Genomic DNA, 16,479 nt, shown 5'->3' on the forward strand with positions numbered 1-16,479 from the left:
GCTGAGCCCAGATTTGAGCCCAAGTCGGCCTGCCTCCACCGGCCTGTTTTTATCCACTGTGTACTACCTTAGGTATAGCTTCTTGACTTTACGTGTATTGGCTTTTAAAATTGCATTTTACCTGCCAAATTAAGTTTTGTTTAACAATTTGCTGTAGATTAGTAATAGATAAAAACTTAAAAAACACTATAATTTACGGTGGAAAAAATATGGTCAGTTCAGCTATAACAGTTGTTTTGAAAATTTGTTCCAATGCATTTGCTGTATTAGGAAACAATTTGAGCATAGCATGAATTTCACATTTGCTTATGTACAATTTCACCCTGAGAATGCACTCATCTGACTGAGCCGTGCAAGAATACAAAAAATACACACATGCATATACCTTAGGAGGACAATGAACCACATCCATCCATATGTGGTGTTACAACTTTCTGTCCAATTTCAGGTAATCCTCCTTCCACCTCTTCATTATAACTCCCAAGCTGCTCCCTTCTCATGGCCACCCTGACTGCATGGCTCTATGCCTTCCCTTCTCTTTAATTTCCCCCCCTTTCTTCACAGTTGTATCTTTTATTCTTCCTTTCTGTTTTATATTCTTTCTCTCTTTTCTCTCACCTTTTGCTATCCCTCCTTTGTTCTCTTTCTCTGGCACACAGGGTGGCGAGCACAGGTGCCCAGTGGGTGAGCTGGCAGGAATATGGGTGCACACATCCATAAGCAAACTTCTGGTCTTTTTCAAGGTACAAGTGTCACAGCTATTGTGGTATCCATGTGTTCCTTAACCATTTAATATGCATAAAGCTGTGATACTGTTTTTATTAGGTTCTTATCATTTAGTGCATAATTCTGACAAACTTTTTAAGTGTTGTGCCCCCAACCCCATTTTCCTATAAGCCCTATAGTTTTTACTTCTCGAATATGCAAAACATGGTGATGTTTTAGGAACATATATGTCTCATTAGAGCCAAAGTGACTGTACGCTGCACTTATGACATGTCTGTATCTGTGAAATTCAAAGAACTTTAGGGATATCTTCCTCAATAAAGAGACAAAAACTATTCTCATTGTATGTACAGAGAAACCAAAGAAGTCAATGACAATACTTGGGCTACTCAATGGTCCGTAGTGAAACCAGAAAAAAAAAGAATAAAAAGAATCTAGGTCTTCCAACTCTTCCTCCCCGGCCCAGAGTTCAAAAAACCTGAATGTGCTCTGTACCTAGTAGGTACATTTGATAAATAAATCTTTCTTTGAGCAAGCAAAGTTTTTGAAAAACAATGTTATGAAATTCGACTGAGAAAAATGGTAGAATCAAAATAGGGTGGTCAAAATAAGGCAGGTTATTTCTACTATTGTTTATCTTATTTGCTTGCTCAAAGGATACTCCATAATTTATTAAAATTTAGATTAAAATAGCACTTTGTGGCCCTTGAAACTCTGTGTGTAACCCAATTCTCTAAATTCATATTGGCAGTTACAGATTAATATTGGCCAAAGCATTCAAATTACACAAAATTGTATTTTATGAAGCCAAGTATAAGAGACTTCCAAATGCATTGGATTTATGTCTAAGTTAGACCATAGCCAATTTGTAAAATGCCTGACAATAAACTTACTTGATTAAATTTCCCAGTCTCACTGTTTTCCAAAATTTCTAAACTACATTACTCATATGGCTCAAAAACAATGATAACCGTGTTTTTGGGGTGAGTAGAGGGTATGAACGGGTTGTTGTTGTCGTTTTGGGTGGTTTTGTTTTTTGCTAAATTCAGAACATCATTTCCAAGATTTATTTTAAAAAAAAGACATGCAAAGTCAGGAGGTAAATTCAAGTATCTCTGATGACTGAGGCAAGTAAACAGGGCTTGCTATTTTGCTTTCTGTATCTGTTAAAAGCCAAGTCTGAGTGATGGTAATACCTAGGTCTTCCAACTCTTAACCTAGTGCCCTCTCTCTAGAAGATAGCTCTGTCTCCTCCCTATTAGGGAAGACTTCCATTTGGATACAGGTTGGCACAGCCATTAACTGAGAGAGAAAGACATAGTAAGAACATTCTGCTGAAAAGCTCTTTTCCCTGTTCTGCATTGCCTGTTCTGCATTACCTGTTCTACATTGCCACTGAAGACTCCATCAAGGATAAAGTACGTCCAGAACAATGGCCACTCACACTCAATGTTTTCAAATAACTTCAGCTCAGCTGGTTCATAGTACAGACGATTGGGATCCTGGTAAAAACACAATGAACAAAGTCTCTTATCATTCCAAGGTCAGACGTACATCTTTAGTTCAGAGGTATTACAACATAGCCTTTCACTACTGATAGTTTGTTTCAGAGAAGGCGGAGCATGTATATACTCTCTTCCCCTAGCAAGTACTTTGTGATATGACTTCTAACTAGTGGAACTGGGATAATAATGACACTATGGATAAGTGTATGAAGAAATGAGATTAATTTGTAACAAACTTGAGTTTGGTTTTATACTTGTTAAGTTTGAGGTAGCAGCAGAACATACAAATAGGAATGTTTACAAGGAAAGCAAGAGATGAGGGTTTGGGTCGTATTCTCATAGAGGTGACACATGAAGCACAAGGTATAAATGTAGTACCTATATATAATGAACAAATGGCCCAAGAACAGAATCTCGGTAAATCTGCATAGTTTGGTGAGGGAAAGACAGAAAGAGAAGAATTAGGATGGTGTAGTGTTGTGGAAATTAAAATAGGAAAAGAACTTCAAGAAAACGTAGGAGTAGGTAACAGTGACATACTACAGAAAAGTCAAGGAGACTAAGGATTGAGAAAAGGCTATTGGATCAGTCACTTAGATGATTATGATGTTTCAGAGCATAATTTTAATAGATTGGTAGGGGAAGAAGTCAGCAGGGCTAAGGAATAAAGTGGAAGAGAGGAAGTAGATCAGAAGAGTTTGAGCTCAATGATTAAAAAGAAATTATAACTGCTCTTGACCAGCAAACCTAAGCCTTAAATGATGTTTGCATTGCCAATGAAAGTGCTTCTTATTGACCGTTCATTCCCTTTAATAATACTTAATTTTCTGCATTGATATTTCCAAGGAAAATTTTTGACAAGTGGAACAAAAGGAACTTTTCAAAGTCAAGTACTGTTTAGAACTAACCAAATGCAAAAGGTGGAAGAGGGCCAGAAAGATCTACTGATGGAAAGATTTTTTTCCTCTTTGATGTTATATTCTATTTCCACTTAAAATTTCATTCAATGATTTAAGAATCCATCAGTAGCTCTTTCCTGAAACTAACCAACTACAAGAAGTGGGAGGACTACACTTTCCTGTATTTCATTTAATCCAGAAAGGCTCACAAACAGAATTTGGCAACCAAGCCCAACAAAGGTAGCAAATGTCAGTTATGATTATCCTATTTAGTGACTATTTTAAGTACCATCAGTGAGGTAAGTATTTTCTCTGAATGAGGCTGCAGGTAGTAGTGACCATTCTACCTTGGATTCATTTTGGAGAAAAGAAACCTACCTCTTTAGGAGTTTTATATCCATCTCGTAGAAAGCGACAGCAACCATAACGACCCTGGAAATTCGGAGAAAAAAGGTCAGAAGCATGTACATTGGTACAGCCATATTATTAATCAGAAATGCATCATTTGCAACAGCTACATGTGCCAACTTATCACCAATACTGACATGATACTTAAAAAATAATAATTAAAAAAACCCTGATAACAGCCCAACAGCAGAAACTGATTTCAGCAATGTGATTTCAACTGAGGGCTAAGTTACAGGCTCTTCCCTAAAGCAGAGCTCCTAACACTATCCTCTCCACGGCCTTCCACCACAGGGTAAGCCTGTGACAGCCCAATTACTAATCTATACGGTCCTGCTCACATAGCTCATAAGAGACCATAGGCTTTTTGTTTTAAAAAGAAGAAAACATTTTTAAAATTTAGATAATTTGAGACTTACAGAAGAGTTGCAAAAACAGTACAGCGAGGCCCCACATACATACCCTTCAATCACTGACCCCTTACATTAACATCTTACATAACCACAGAACATTCATCAAAACTAAATTAACCTAGGTACAACACTATTAACCAAAGTACAGAGCTTATTTGGATTTCACTAGCTTTTCCACTAATGGTTTTTTTTCTGTTCCAGTATCCAATTCAGGATCCCACTGCATTTAGTTGTCGTGTCTCCTTAGTGTCTTCCAATCTGTGACAGTTTCTTAGTCTTTCCATGTTTTTCAGCACTTTGACACCTTTTTTTTTTACCTTGACACCTTTAAAGAGTGTTCGTCAGTTATTTTGTAGAATGTCCCTCAATTTGGCTTTGTCCGATATTTTCTCATGATTAGACTTATGTTATGCATTATTAAGAAGGATACCACAGAGGTGCTGTGCACTTCGCAGTGCACTGTATCAGGAGGTACAAGATGTCAATATGTCTTATTAATGGTGATGTTAACCTTGACCACTTGGTTAAATCACTGACACAGGTCATACTCAAGGCCCTAAAATATACTACTTTCCCCTTAAAGTCAGAGCCCTAAAGAAAAGAAAGGCACATATGGACATACCTGAAGCTTGGTGATGATTTCCTGTTTTGTGAGCTCCACCAACTGGTTATCCTCTACTGCAAAGGCTGGGAAGGAAACAACTGAAAGTAGACTAGCATCAACCTCTTTGGATGTTGAAGCCCGGGGGAGTATTGAATTAAGGATAGACTGAGAGAAAGGAAGTCAAATGTGGGACATTAGTAAATCACTCAAGATTATAAAACTAACAGCTTTAGTTTTAAAAGATTTATGTGGAAGAGGATCATTCAGAAGAAAATCTAAACATTATTCAATAGCGACAGCTTAGAAAAATAGGCATTTCTGTAAGTCATCACTTGTCTTAATCCTGCTCTCAATACTTCCCAATCCTGATTCTTAAGCAGTTACTCATGGATAAAGAATACTAACATCATTGTCCCACCCGCAATCCTGTTGCTCCATTAGCACCTATTTAAGCATAAAGAGAAGAGAAAATGAAGCTGCTGAGAAGCAGGATGTCATAGGCTCAGCTCCTATACCCCTGACATTTATCTTTCCCATGGAAAGGTGAGTTTATATTCAATAGAACACTATAGGTGTTTAATCGTGGTTTGAAGAAGAGGAGAAAAGTCATCCGGACAATGAGAAGAATCTTAATCTTTCAGTACAGAAAGTAATCCTAAACAAAACAGAAGATACACATTTAACACTTAGTCATCTCCAAACATCTAACCTTAGAGCCAACTGGGGACAAGAGAATGTTTCAGAACCACTATCAAGAAGAACACTCAAAATTGATCACCTCTTGTTCTCTTGTTATATTTAGAAAAGGAGATACTCAGGAGCAGAGCCCACAGACCTTGATATGAAGACAGTGGAGAATTCCATATACTATGGTGGGATCCCTTTATAACCCTGGGTGAGAGAACAGGACTACAATCTATGTTATAGCTCATGCTCTATCAGGCTTATCTCAGTATAGGATGCTTGATAAGACATTTTTGACACATGGTAACAAATCAGATTATGTACTTTCATTTAGGTCTTATTTTAAAGCCCACAGTAAGTCTGAGTCCGAGTAAGAATAAATTTTCTATAACATGGTCCATTATTCTCTTACCTGGCAGTGTTGTACTTCATCAGCTAGGACATGGATAACTGATTGGGGCCCACCTTTCACACCAAACAGGTCCAGTTCATCTAATGCTTCCAGGGCTGCCTGTGAGGAGCAAAGAAGGAAAGGACAACTTCAGCATTAGAAAGATGTATGCTTCTTTTCCCTGTACTCCAGTGTCATATCAATGCACATGATGTCATTTTGAATATGTTAAGCAGAACAGAAAATACAAAAACATTCTTTTTTTTTTTGGAAGATTAGCCCTGAGCTAACTGCTACCAATCCTCCTCTTTTTTGCTGAGGAAGACTGGCCCTGAGCTAACATCGTGCCCATCTTCCTCTACTTTATATGTGGGACACCTACCACAGCATGGCGTGCCAAGCGGTGCCATGTCCACACCCGGGATCCAAACTGGCGAACCCCGGGCCGCTGAAGCGGAACGTGCGCACTTAACTGCTGCGCCACCAGGCCGGCCTCAAAAAACATTCTTTATTCCCAGGGACCTCTGAGTTTTTTTCTCTGCCCCTCATATTGGCCCAGAGACAGTTAAGAGGAGGTTGTAGCCATCCTTTCGTGATAAAAACTCTCAACAAATTCAGTATAGAAGGAATATACCTTAACATGATAAAGACTATATACGACAAACCCACAGCTAATATTATATTCAATGGTGAAAAATTGAAAGCTTTTCCTCCAGGATCAGGAGCAAAACAAGGGTGCCCACTCTCATCCCTCTTACTCAACATAGTACTGAAAGTCCTAGACAGATCACTTAGGCCAAAAAAAAAAGAAAAAAGAGGCATTCAAATTGTAAAGGAAGTAGTAAAATTGTCATTATTTGCAGATGATGTGATCTTATATACGGAAAACACTAAAGACTCAATCAAAAACCTGTTGGGGGGCCGGCCCGGTGGCGCAGCGGTTAAGTTCGCACGTTCTGCTTCTCCGCAGCCCGGGGTTCCCCGGTTCGGATCCCCGGTGCAGACATGGCACCGCTTGGCAAGCCATGCTGTGGTAGGCGTCCCACGTATAAAGTAGAGGAAGATGGGCATGGATGTTAGCTCAGGGCCAGTCTTCCTCAGCAAAAAGAGGAGGATTGGCCGTAGTTAGCTCAGGGCTAATCTTTCTCAAAAAAAAAAAAAAAACTGTTGGAACTAATCAACAAATTCAGTAAAGTAGCAGGACATAAAATCAACTACGGAAATCAGTGGCATTCTTGTGCACTAGCAACAAAATATCTGATTAAGAAATAAAACTATCCCATTCACAATAACATTAAAAGTAATATAACACCTAAGAATAAATTTAAACAATGAGGTGAAAGATCTGCACACTGAAAAGTACAAGACTCTGATGAAACAAACTGAAGAAGACACAAATGGAAAGATATCCATATTCATGGATCAGAAGAATTAACATTGTTAAAGTGTCCATACTGCCTGAAGCCATCTATAGATCCAGCACAATCCCTACCAAAATTCCAATGGCATTTTTAACAGAAATAGAAAAAATAATCCTAAAATTTGTATGGAAGCACAAAAGACCCCAAATAGCCAGAGCAATCATAAGAAAGAACAAAGCTGGAGGAATCATATTTCCTGATTTCAAACTATACTACGAAGCTTCAGTAATTAAAATAGTATGGTACAGGCATAAAAATAGACACACAGACCAAAGGAACAGAATAGAGAGCCCAGAAATAAACCCCTGTATTTACGGTCAATTAATATTTAACAAGGGAGCCAGGAACACTCAATGGGGAAAAGATAGTCTCTCCAACAAATGGTGCCGGGAAAACTGGAAAACCACATGCAGAAGGATGAAATTGGACCCCTATCTTACACCACTCATGAAAATTAACTTGAAATGGATTAAACATAAGACCTGATATTGTAAAACTCCTAAAAGAAAACATAGGGAAGAAGCTTCTTTGTTCTTGGCACCAAAAGCACAAGCAACAAAAGCAAAAATCAACAAGTGGGACTACATCAAACTAAAAAGCCTCCACATAGCAAAACAAACAAACAAAAAAAGTCAAAAAAATGAAAAGGCCTGGGGCTGGCCCCGTGGCCGAGTGGTTAAGTTCGTGCGCTCTGCTTCGGTGGCCCAGGGTTTCACTGGTTCGGATTCTGGGCACGGACATGGCACCACTCATCAGGCCATGCTGGGGTGGCATCCCACATGCCACAACTAGAGGACCCACAACTAAAATATACAACTATGTACTGGGGGTATTTGGGGAGAAAAAGCAGGAAAAATAAAAAGAAGATTGGCAACAGTTGTTACCTCAGGTGCCAATCTTAAAAAAAAAACATATATATGAGAAGTTTAAAAAAAATGAAAAGGCAACCTATGGAATGGGAGAAAATATTTGCAAACCACATATCTGATAGGAGGTTAATATTCAGAACATATGAAGAACTCATATGACTCAGCAACAAAAAACAAATAATTTGATTAAAAAATGGGCAGAGAACTTCAATAGACTTTGACAAGAAGATATACAAATGGCCAACAGGTACATGAAAAGATGCTCAATGTCACTAATCAACAGGGAAATGCAAATCAAAATCACAAGGAGATATCACCTCACACCTGTCAGAATGGCTATCATCCAAAAGACAAGTAATTAACAAGTGCTGGCAAGGATGTGGAGAAAGGGGAGCCCCTGCACACTTGGTGGTAATGCAAAGTGGTGCAGCCACTACAGAAAACAGTACAGAGGTTCCTTAAAAAATTAAAAATAGAACTACCATATGAGCCAGCAATTTCAGTCTTGGGTATATATCCAAAGGAAAGGAAAACAGGATATCAGAGATATATGGACTCCCATGTTTATTGTAGCATTATTCACAACAGCCAAGATATGGAAACAATCTAAGTTTCTAACAACAGATGAATGGATAAAGAAGACATGGTAATATATACAACGGAATATTATTCAGCCATGAGAAAGAAGGAAATCTTGTCATTTGCAACAACATGGATAGACTTTGTGGGCATTATGCTAAGTAACATAAGTCAGACAGAGAAAGACAAATATTGTATTATATCACTCATATGTGAAACTTAAAAAAGCTGAACTTGTGAAAACAGAGTAGAATGGCAGTTACCAGGGGCTGGGGACTGGAGGGTGGGGGAATTGGGGAGATGTTGTTTACGGGTACAAACTTGCAACCAGTAGGTAATTAAATCCTGGAGATCTAATGCACAACACAGCGATTACAGACAACAATACTATATTATAAACTTCTAAGTTGCTAATAGACTAAATATTAATTGCTCCCACCACAAAAAAGAAATGATAATTATATGATGTGATAGAGGTGTTAGCCAATGCTTCAGTGGTAATCATATTGCAATGAATAAATGTACCAAATCAACACGTTACACACCTCAAACTTACACAATGTTATATGTCAATTACATCTCAATAAGAATAAATTTTAAAAAAACAGGGAAGTTATAGCATTATCAAGTCAAGCATCACACTTTAAAACTAATTTGAAGGGCTGGCCTCATGACCAAGTGGTTAAGTTCACACACTCCACTTCGCTGGCCCAGGGTTTCACCAGCTCAGGGTTTCGCCAGTTTGAATCCTGGGCGTGGACCTAGAACCGCTCATCAAGCCATGCTGAGGTGGCATCCCACATAGCACAATCAGAAGGGCTCACAACTAGAATATATAACTATGTACTGGGGGGATTTGGGGAGAAGAAGAAAAAAAAATTGGTAACAGATGTTAGCTCAGGTGCCTATGTTTGGAAAAAAAATAATTTGAACATGCCAGAGATGAATTTATAGTACACCATTCTTTTGGCAGGGGGCTGCAAGTATGACACCACCACATAAGAGACGCTGGAAGTTGTGCAGATCTAAGAAATTAAAATGCAGCAACCATTAGGTATTACCACATAGCTGAGTTTCCATAGAGAAGTGAATGCCCTGGAAAGATACTGTGACTTAAAGATGAAAATTATTAGTCACCAAGGCAAAAGATGAGTTTCCATGTTTTTTAAAAAATAGAATTTACTTACTAATTTCTTGCTTTTCTGATTATAAAAGTATAACATACTCCATACAGAATATTCTGAAAACATAGAAAAGTATAAAGAGGGCAAAAATATCACCTAAATAATCACTGTTAACATTTTTGATATGTTTCCTATTAGTTTTTTTCTATGCATATTTGTCTATAGTTGATATCACATTTGATATGAAATTTGGTTAGGATAACTATAGCATAAGCATTTTTCCATGTTACGAAAACTCTTTATTTCAACATAATATTCTCTCATATTGCTGTAATAAAGTTTATTTAACCATGTACTAAGTGTTGGAAATTTAGGTTGCCTTTAACTGTGTGCTATTAGAAATAGAGCTTTGATAACATCTCTTGCTAAAATTATAAATTCCTCGAGGTCAGGGACTGTGTTTTCACCAATGCCTAGTACACAGCATGGCACATAGTAGGCTCTTAAATGTTGTTGACTAACAGAATAATTCTTTCTTTCCATTTTGAGTTATTTTCTAAGCATTAATTCCCTGAAGGAGAATCACTGGATCAAAGGGTATGAACAATTTTTAAAACATAATCCGAAATTGCTTTTCATGTAAATTGTACCAATACAACTATCTCTAGCAGTATATGACAGTACTTTCTTTAATGCAAAGTACTCTTTTAAAATTTGCTTCCTAATTTGATAGAAGAAAATAGTGTCTGTTGTATTAATTTGCTAACAAGGTTGAATATTCTTTCAGGTATTTATTAGTTATTTGTAGTTCCTCAATTATGAGGCAGAACTGACTTAGTCTTTGGGATAGTGGGCAGTTCCTGAAAGTTTCCCTGCAGAAATGAGGTCTAAACTGAGACCTAAAGAATAAACAGAAATCAGCCAGGCACAAAATGCTTATTAATTACAAGGGGAAAACCAGCAAATTTACAGCAGAGAAATGCGGCAGATAGTACCTTAATGAAGTCACTAAACTTAACATCAACAGTAATGGGACAAAGCCACATCTTGTACTTCCTGATGATGTACTAAGGGCACAGCATCATCTCTGTGGAATTCTTGCCATAAATGCACAACTTGAATCAAATCATGAGGCAATATCACACAAAATAAGTTTGAGGGACATTCTATAAAATAACTGGCCTGTAGTCTTAAAAAACACCAAGGTCATAAAAGCCAAGTAACATCTCAAGTGTTATTCTAGATTAAAGGAGCCTAAAGAGACATTACAATTAAAGGTAACATGTTATCTTGGATTGGATCCTGGATCACAGGGTTTTTTTCTCCCATAAATCACATTACTGGGACAATTAAAGAAATTTGAATGGGGTCTGTGGATTAGGTGATAGTATAATGCCAGTGCTCATTTCCTGATTTTGATGACTGTACTGTGGTTATGGAAGAGTCTTAAGGAAATTGACACTGAAGTATTTAGGAGAAATGGGGCATGATGTCTGAAATTTACTCTCAACTGGCTTAGAAAAAGTAACATGTGCTTATGTATGTGTGTAAATAGAAAGATAAAGCAAATGTTAACAAGTGGGGGACTTGGATGAAGTGTATACAGGAATTCTTTGCACAATTCTTGCAATTTTCCTCTAAGTCTAAAATGATTTCAAAATAAAAAATAAAAAGAAGTTTCAGTAGTTAAAAATTTTTTTGTCAAATTATTCAAAAGTATTGATAATTTGCAGAGATAGCGAGGGTTTGAGGAAAATGGCACATAATGGCATATATCCATCATGTACGGATAGGGAAAGTGTAAACTGGTGGAAATTATTTTGGAAGGCAATTTTCAAGTGTATATCCTTTAACCCAATGGTTACACTTTTACAAATCTATCCTACAAAAATATTTGTGCAAGTTAACTAGGAGATACATACAAGGATCCTCACTAAAGTATTATCTGAAATACTAAAAAATGGAGGCAATTCCATCAATAGAAGAATTATTAAATACTGTACAGCAACTGAAAAGAATGAACTAGATTATCTGTACAAAATGATAGGGAAGGATGTTTGGTTATGTTGTTCAGCGAAATATGAGATTGTTAAATTAAAAACATCAGGTTATACAGAAGTAAGAATAGTAGGATTTGTTTTCTGAAATACACTCAATATCTGTGCCACTTTGGTAATTGAAAAATGCATTAAAAAGAAAAAGTTTACCTAGGCGATAGTTTGTAGGTACAAAGTTCCATGTATATTTACTAATTCAACCACATTAATTATATAGTTTAAATTTTCTGTGATCTTATTTTTGGCTTATTTCTTCTGTCTTAGCCTGGTAATGATTTTTGTTAAATTATTCCCTTATAACTGTTTCTATTTTGCCTTGTATTTCTATATATTTTGCTGTGTATTAATTGAAACTATATTCCAGGACAGAATTTCTCGTTACAGGTTGTGCATTTCAAAATTCTATCTTGACCCTCTTTGTCCTCTTTGTTCCAGGTAATACTTTTTCTTTTGAATTCTACTTCATTTGACATTCACATAGTCATCGCGCTCTTTTTTGTTTACATTGGCCAGACTTTGCACATCCTTCTGGGTTTTTTTGTTGTTGTTTTTCTTTTTGTAGGGGAAGATTTGCCCTAAGCTAACATCTGTTGCCAATCCTCCTTTTTCCTTCCTCCCCCCACCCCCTGAGCCCCAGTACACAGTCGTATACAGTTGTAAGTTCTTCTAGTTCTTCCATCTGAGCTGCTGCCACAGCATGGCTACTGACAGACAAGCAGTGTGGTTCTGTGCCCAGGAACTGAATCTGGGAGCTGAAGCAGAGCACACCACCGAACTTTAACTGCTAGGCCATCAGGGCTGGCTCCATCCTTCCATTTTTAATCTTTCCGTATCAATTTATTATATTAGAACTCTTATAGGTGGTATAAACTGGATTTTCTTTTTAAAAATCAATCTGTGTCTTTGCCTTGTGTTAGGGGAAACTTAAATTGTCATGCATATTTATTATTATAATGGATACATTTGATCCTATTCCTGCTGTCCTATTTTATGACTTCTTGCTGTTTCCGAAGATAAGAGCTGGAATTAAAGCAGTAGCAGTAGAAAGAAAAAGATGGAGAAAAGTAGAAAGGTAATAATGATGGTGATGATAACGATATGGGGGATGCAGGAGAGTGAGGGAGGTGGAAGACTGAGAGATGGTTCCATGATACCAAGCTTTGTCAACCAGTGTATGGAAGGAGCAAAAGCCTCCTTTTGTTTATTTTTGTAATGGCAGAGATGATGAGTTTAGTTTAAGATAGGTTCTCTGAGGTCCTTGTGGGATATGTAAGAAGAGATATGCTACAAAAGCAGTTGGATATACAAATCTGGAGCTTATGAAGGAAGTCTTCACCTACACGTCCATAGTTCTATGGGAGAATCTGAATTTTGTCTGTGGTTTAGAAGAACAATTAATTTGATGATGGTCCACATGCAAGTTAAGCCTTTATCTATGGCAAAGGTGTACCAGACTTCCTTACCCCACACTTGGTAAAAACAAAGAAAAGAAAATTACCTTTGCCATTCCAACTGAACTGGCATTCAATTCTGAGATCCCTTGGTTGGTCTTGTCTCCACGTTCCCATATCCCAAAGTCCTGGCATAAAATAATCAACATACCATTAGTAAGTCATCACTGCTTAATGCTTACTAGATGTACAACCCTTGAATAAGAGGCACACATAGTAGCTAATCTACCATACATATGTATACCCACAATGCTGATTAAGAAGACGCAAATGAGTTGGGTTGCCCCTGTAGCTATTTTCCAGTAGCTTTAAATTCTACTGGGGTCTCCAAGAAGTTGGAAGACTCCTTGACAGCTGACATCAGGACTAAGAATTATAACTCAGTGCATCTAAAGAGGTGCTTCTCAAAACTTTTCATCCAAGCAGATACCCAGGGGGTCTAGGAGATGGAGCTTAAACAGCACCCCAGTATTTTATCTTAAACATCCATTCTGATTACACTCTCTTTTGGTATTGACAATGTACCATGCACTAACCTATGCACTTTATACTATTATCTTCCTTAGTCCTTACATTTTAGATGATGAAACCGAGGTACAAAGAGAGGTTAAGTGGCTCTCCCAAGGTCACATAGCTATCAAGTGTCAGAGCTAGGATTAGAGTCCAAGTATTATCACTCCAAAGCCTACATTCTCAATCATAGCTCTATACAGTCCCTTGATATTATAAAGATAATATTTAAAATTACTTTTTAAAAACTTTATATTTTGAAATAACCTCAGACTTACAGAGAAGTTGCAAAAACAGTACAGTGAGTTCCCATATACCTTTCACTGTTTCCCCTAATGTTAACACCTAACATAACCACGGCATAATTGTCAAAGCTAAGAAATTAACATCAGTAAAATACTAGTAACCAAATTATGGGCTTTATTAGGATTTCACTAGTTTTTCCACTAATAGCCTTTTTATATTCCAGGATCTAATCCAGAATACCATATTTTATTTGTCATGCCTCCTTAATCTCTTCCAATCAGTTATAGTTTCTCAAATCTTGTCTTGTGTGACCTTGATACTTTCTGAAGATTAGTGGTCAGATATTTTATAGATTTCCCTCAGTTTAGGTTTGTCTGATGTCTTCTCTTGCTTAGATTGAGGCTATGCACTTTTGGCAAGAATACTACAAACATTATGCTGTGTCCTCAGTGCATTCTAACGGGGTACACGATGCTGATATGTCCTATTACTGGTGATGTTAACCTTCTCCACTTGGGTAAAGGAGATACTATAGGGTATCTCCATTTTATTGTTACTATTTTCCCCTTCATAATTAACAAATAGCTTGAGAAAGATACAACTGTGCAAATATCCTGTTTCTCCTCAAACATCTACTTACTAATTTAGCATCCATCGGTGAATCTTGTCTGCAAGAATTATTACAGTGGTTCAACAGTGATTTTCTAGTTCCTTCATTACCTCTACAGTCATTAATTGCAATTCTTCTCTAAGGAAGAGCTGTCCTTTCTCCTCATTTATTTATTCAACTATTTACTTATATCAGTGTGAACTTATGGATATTCAGGTTATTCTCTGTGTTATAATAAAACGTTATCATTATTTATTTTGTTGCTCAAATTGTTCCAGCTTTGGCCATTGGGAATTCTTCCAGATTGGTTCCTGTCCCCTTTTGACATACTCTATTCTTTTTTAAACACTTCCTCAGTCTGTCACTACAAGATGTTCCAGTCTCATCTTGTATGTTCCTTTTTCCAGCCTTGGAATCCACCAGTTTTACAAGGAATCCTGGTTTCTTTTATTAGAGAACGATAGTTATAATCCAATACCTGTGGACTGGTGCTCATTGTCACTGTGGTGTCATTGCTTTTAGGCCCTCTCATAGAAAAAAACTTGGAAATACCCCTGTGCATACGTGTGTGTGTACACACATACACACGTGCGCACACACACACACACACACAAACCACCTATATTTATTTCTGTATCTACCTTAAATTACTTTTCGTATAAAATTTTTGAGCTAAAGTGACACTTCAGGAAGGCAATCCACATTTATATCCCATGGCTAGCCTTGCCTGGCCCCTAACCCAGCTCTATCCTAGTTTGTTCAGCAAAGATCAGAGTATGAGAAGGCATAAATATCATTAATTCTACTGCTACAACCCTTGACTGCAATGGAGAGGCCAGAGAACCCTGATTTGCACCCTAGACTACAGCAGGCCTACGGTATCAGAAGGCGAAGCAATCACTCAACAAACAATGTCTGTTTGCATCAAATATGTCTATGTTTGACTTATCCTCCTGGCAAATGCAGAGTGACAGGTTCCAGATTTACCCTCCTACCTAAAACAACTAAAAACTAAACAAACAACTAAAGAAATTGGACTACTTATGATACAGCCATTTCCAATACAATGAACATCATGCAATGAAGAACAGCAGTCCCTGAGAAGATGTTAAATACATTAGGAGTTAACATAAACCTACCTCATATGGTAGTTGTAAGAACAAGTAACTATATTTGTATAGTAAGCACTGAATTGATGTCTGCAGATAAAATTTAACCATGTGTTTAATATACTTTCTAAGTAGCTAACTGACCCATAATACTCCCTAGCCATCTTACTCCTGTTTAACACCATAAACCATTAAAATAAGACCACAATTTATCCCTAGACTGCCAAATACATACCATGAGATACTATAGAGTTTGAAAAGAATGAAGGCATAGAATCTTGACCTTCTGGCCTCTGTAACTCCCTTGGGGAGAAGGCAAACAGAGGATGACAGGACTTAGTAAAGAAAGAGGCTGAAGGCAATTTTTGCCAGAAGCCTTATAGATTGGTTCATTATGAGGTGCAGCATTAAGAGAAGGAATGGGTTGTCCAGTATTTTAAAAACACCATATTGTAGATGACATGATGCTATGCATAGAAAACCCTAAAGACTCCACTACAAAAACAATTAAAACTAATAAATGAATTTAGTAAAGTTGCAGGGTACAAAATTAATATACAGAAATTGGTTGCATTTCTATACACTAATAACAAGCTATCAAAAAGAGAAATTAAGAAAACAACACATTTACAATTGCATCAAAAAGAATAAAATATGTAGGAATAAATGTAACCAAAGAGGTGAAAGACCTGTACTCTGAAAACTATAAGAGACTGATGGAAGAAACTGAAGATGACACAAATAGAAGGAAAGATATACCATGCTCATGGATTGGAATAATTAATATTATTAAAATATCCATACTACTCAAAGCAATCTACAGATTCAATGAAAATCCCCATCAAAATGCTAATGGGATTTTATACAGAACTAGAA

At 37.1% G+C, this 16,479-nt stretch overlaps 1 protein-coding gene across 5 annotated transcripts in view; it reads right to left on the minus strand.

Annotated features, from left to right (window-relative positions):
- The window catches only part of PHKA1 (phosphorylase kinase regulatory subunit alpha 1), a 110,870-nt gene that overhangs the window by 79,025 nt on the left and 15,366 nt on the right, over positions 1-16,479 (minus strand). For all 5 annotated transcript variants that reach the window (XM_070605874.1, XM_070605875.1, XM_070605872.1 and 2 more), the window contains 5 exons: positions 13,176-13,256; positions 5,649-5,747; positions 4,571-4,717; positions 3,509-3,562; positions 2,106-2,228 (listed from right to left, as the gene is read on the minus strand). In XM_070605874.1, coding sequence (XP_070461975.1) covers positions 2,106-2,228; positions 3,509-3,562; positions 4,571-4,717; positions 5,649-5,747; positions 13,176-13,256 — 504 coding nt within the window. The remainder of the gene's footprint in view (positions 1-2,105; positions 2,229-3,508; positions 3,563-4,570; positions 4,718-5,648; positions 5,748-13,175; positions 13,257-16,479) is intronic.

This window comes from Equus przewalskii, chromosome X (assembly GCF_037783145.1).
Source record: "Equus przewalskii isolate Varuska chromosome X, EquPr2, whole genome shotgun sequence".
Classification (NCBI taxonomy): Eukaryota; Metazoa; Chordata; class Mammalia; order Perissodactyla; family Equidae; genus Equus; species Equus przewalskii.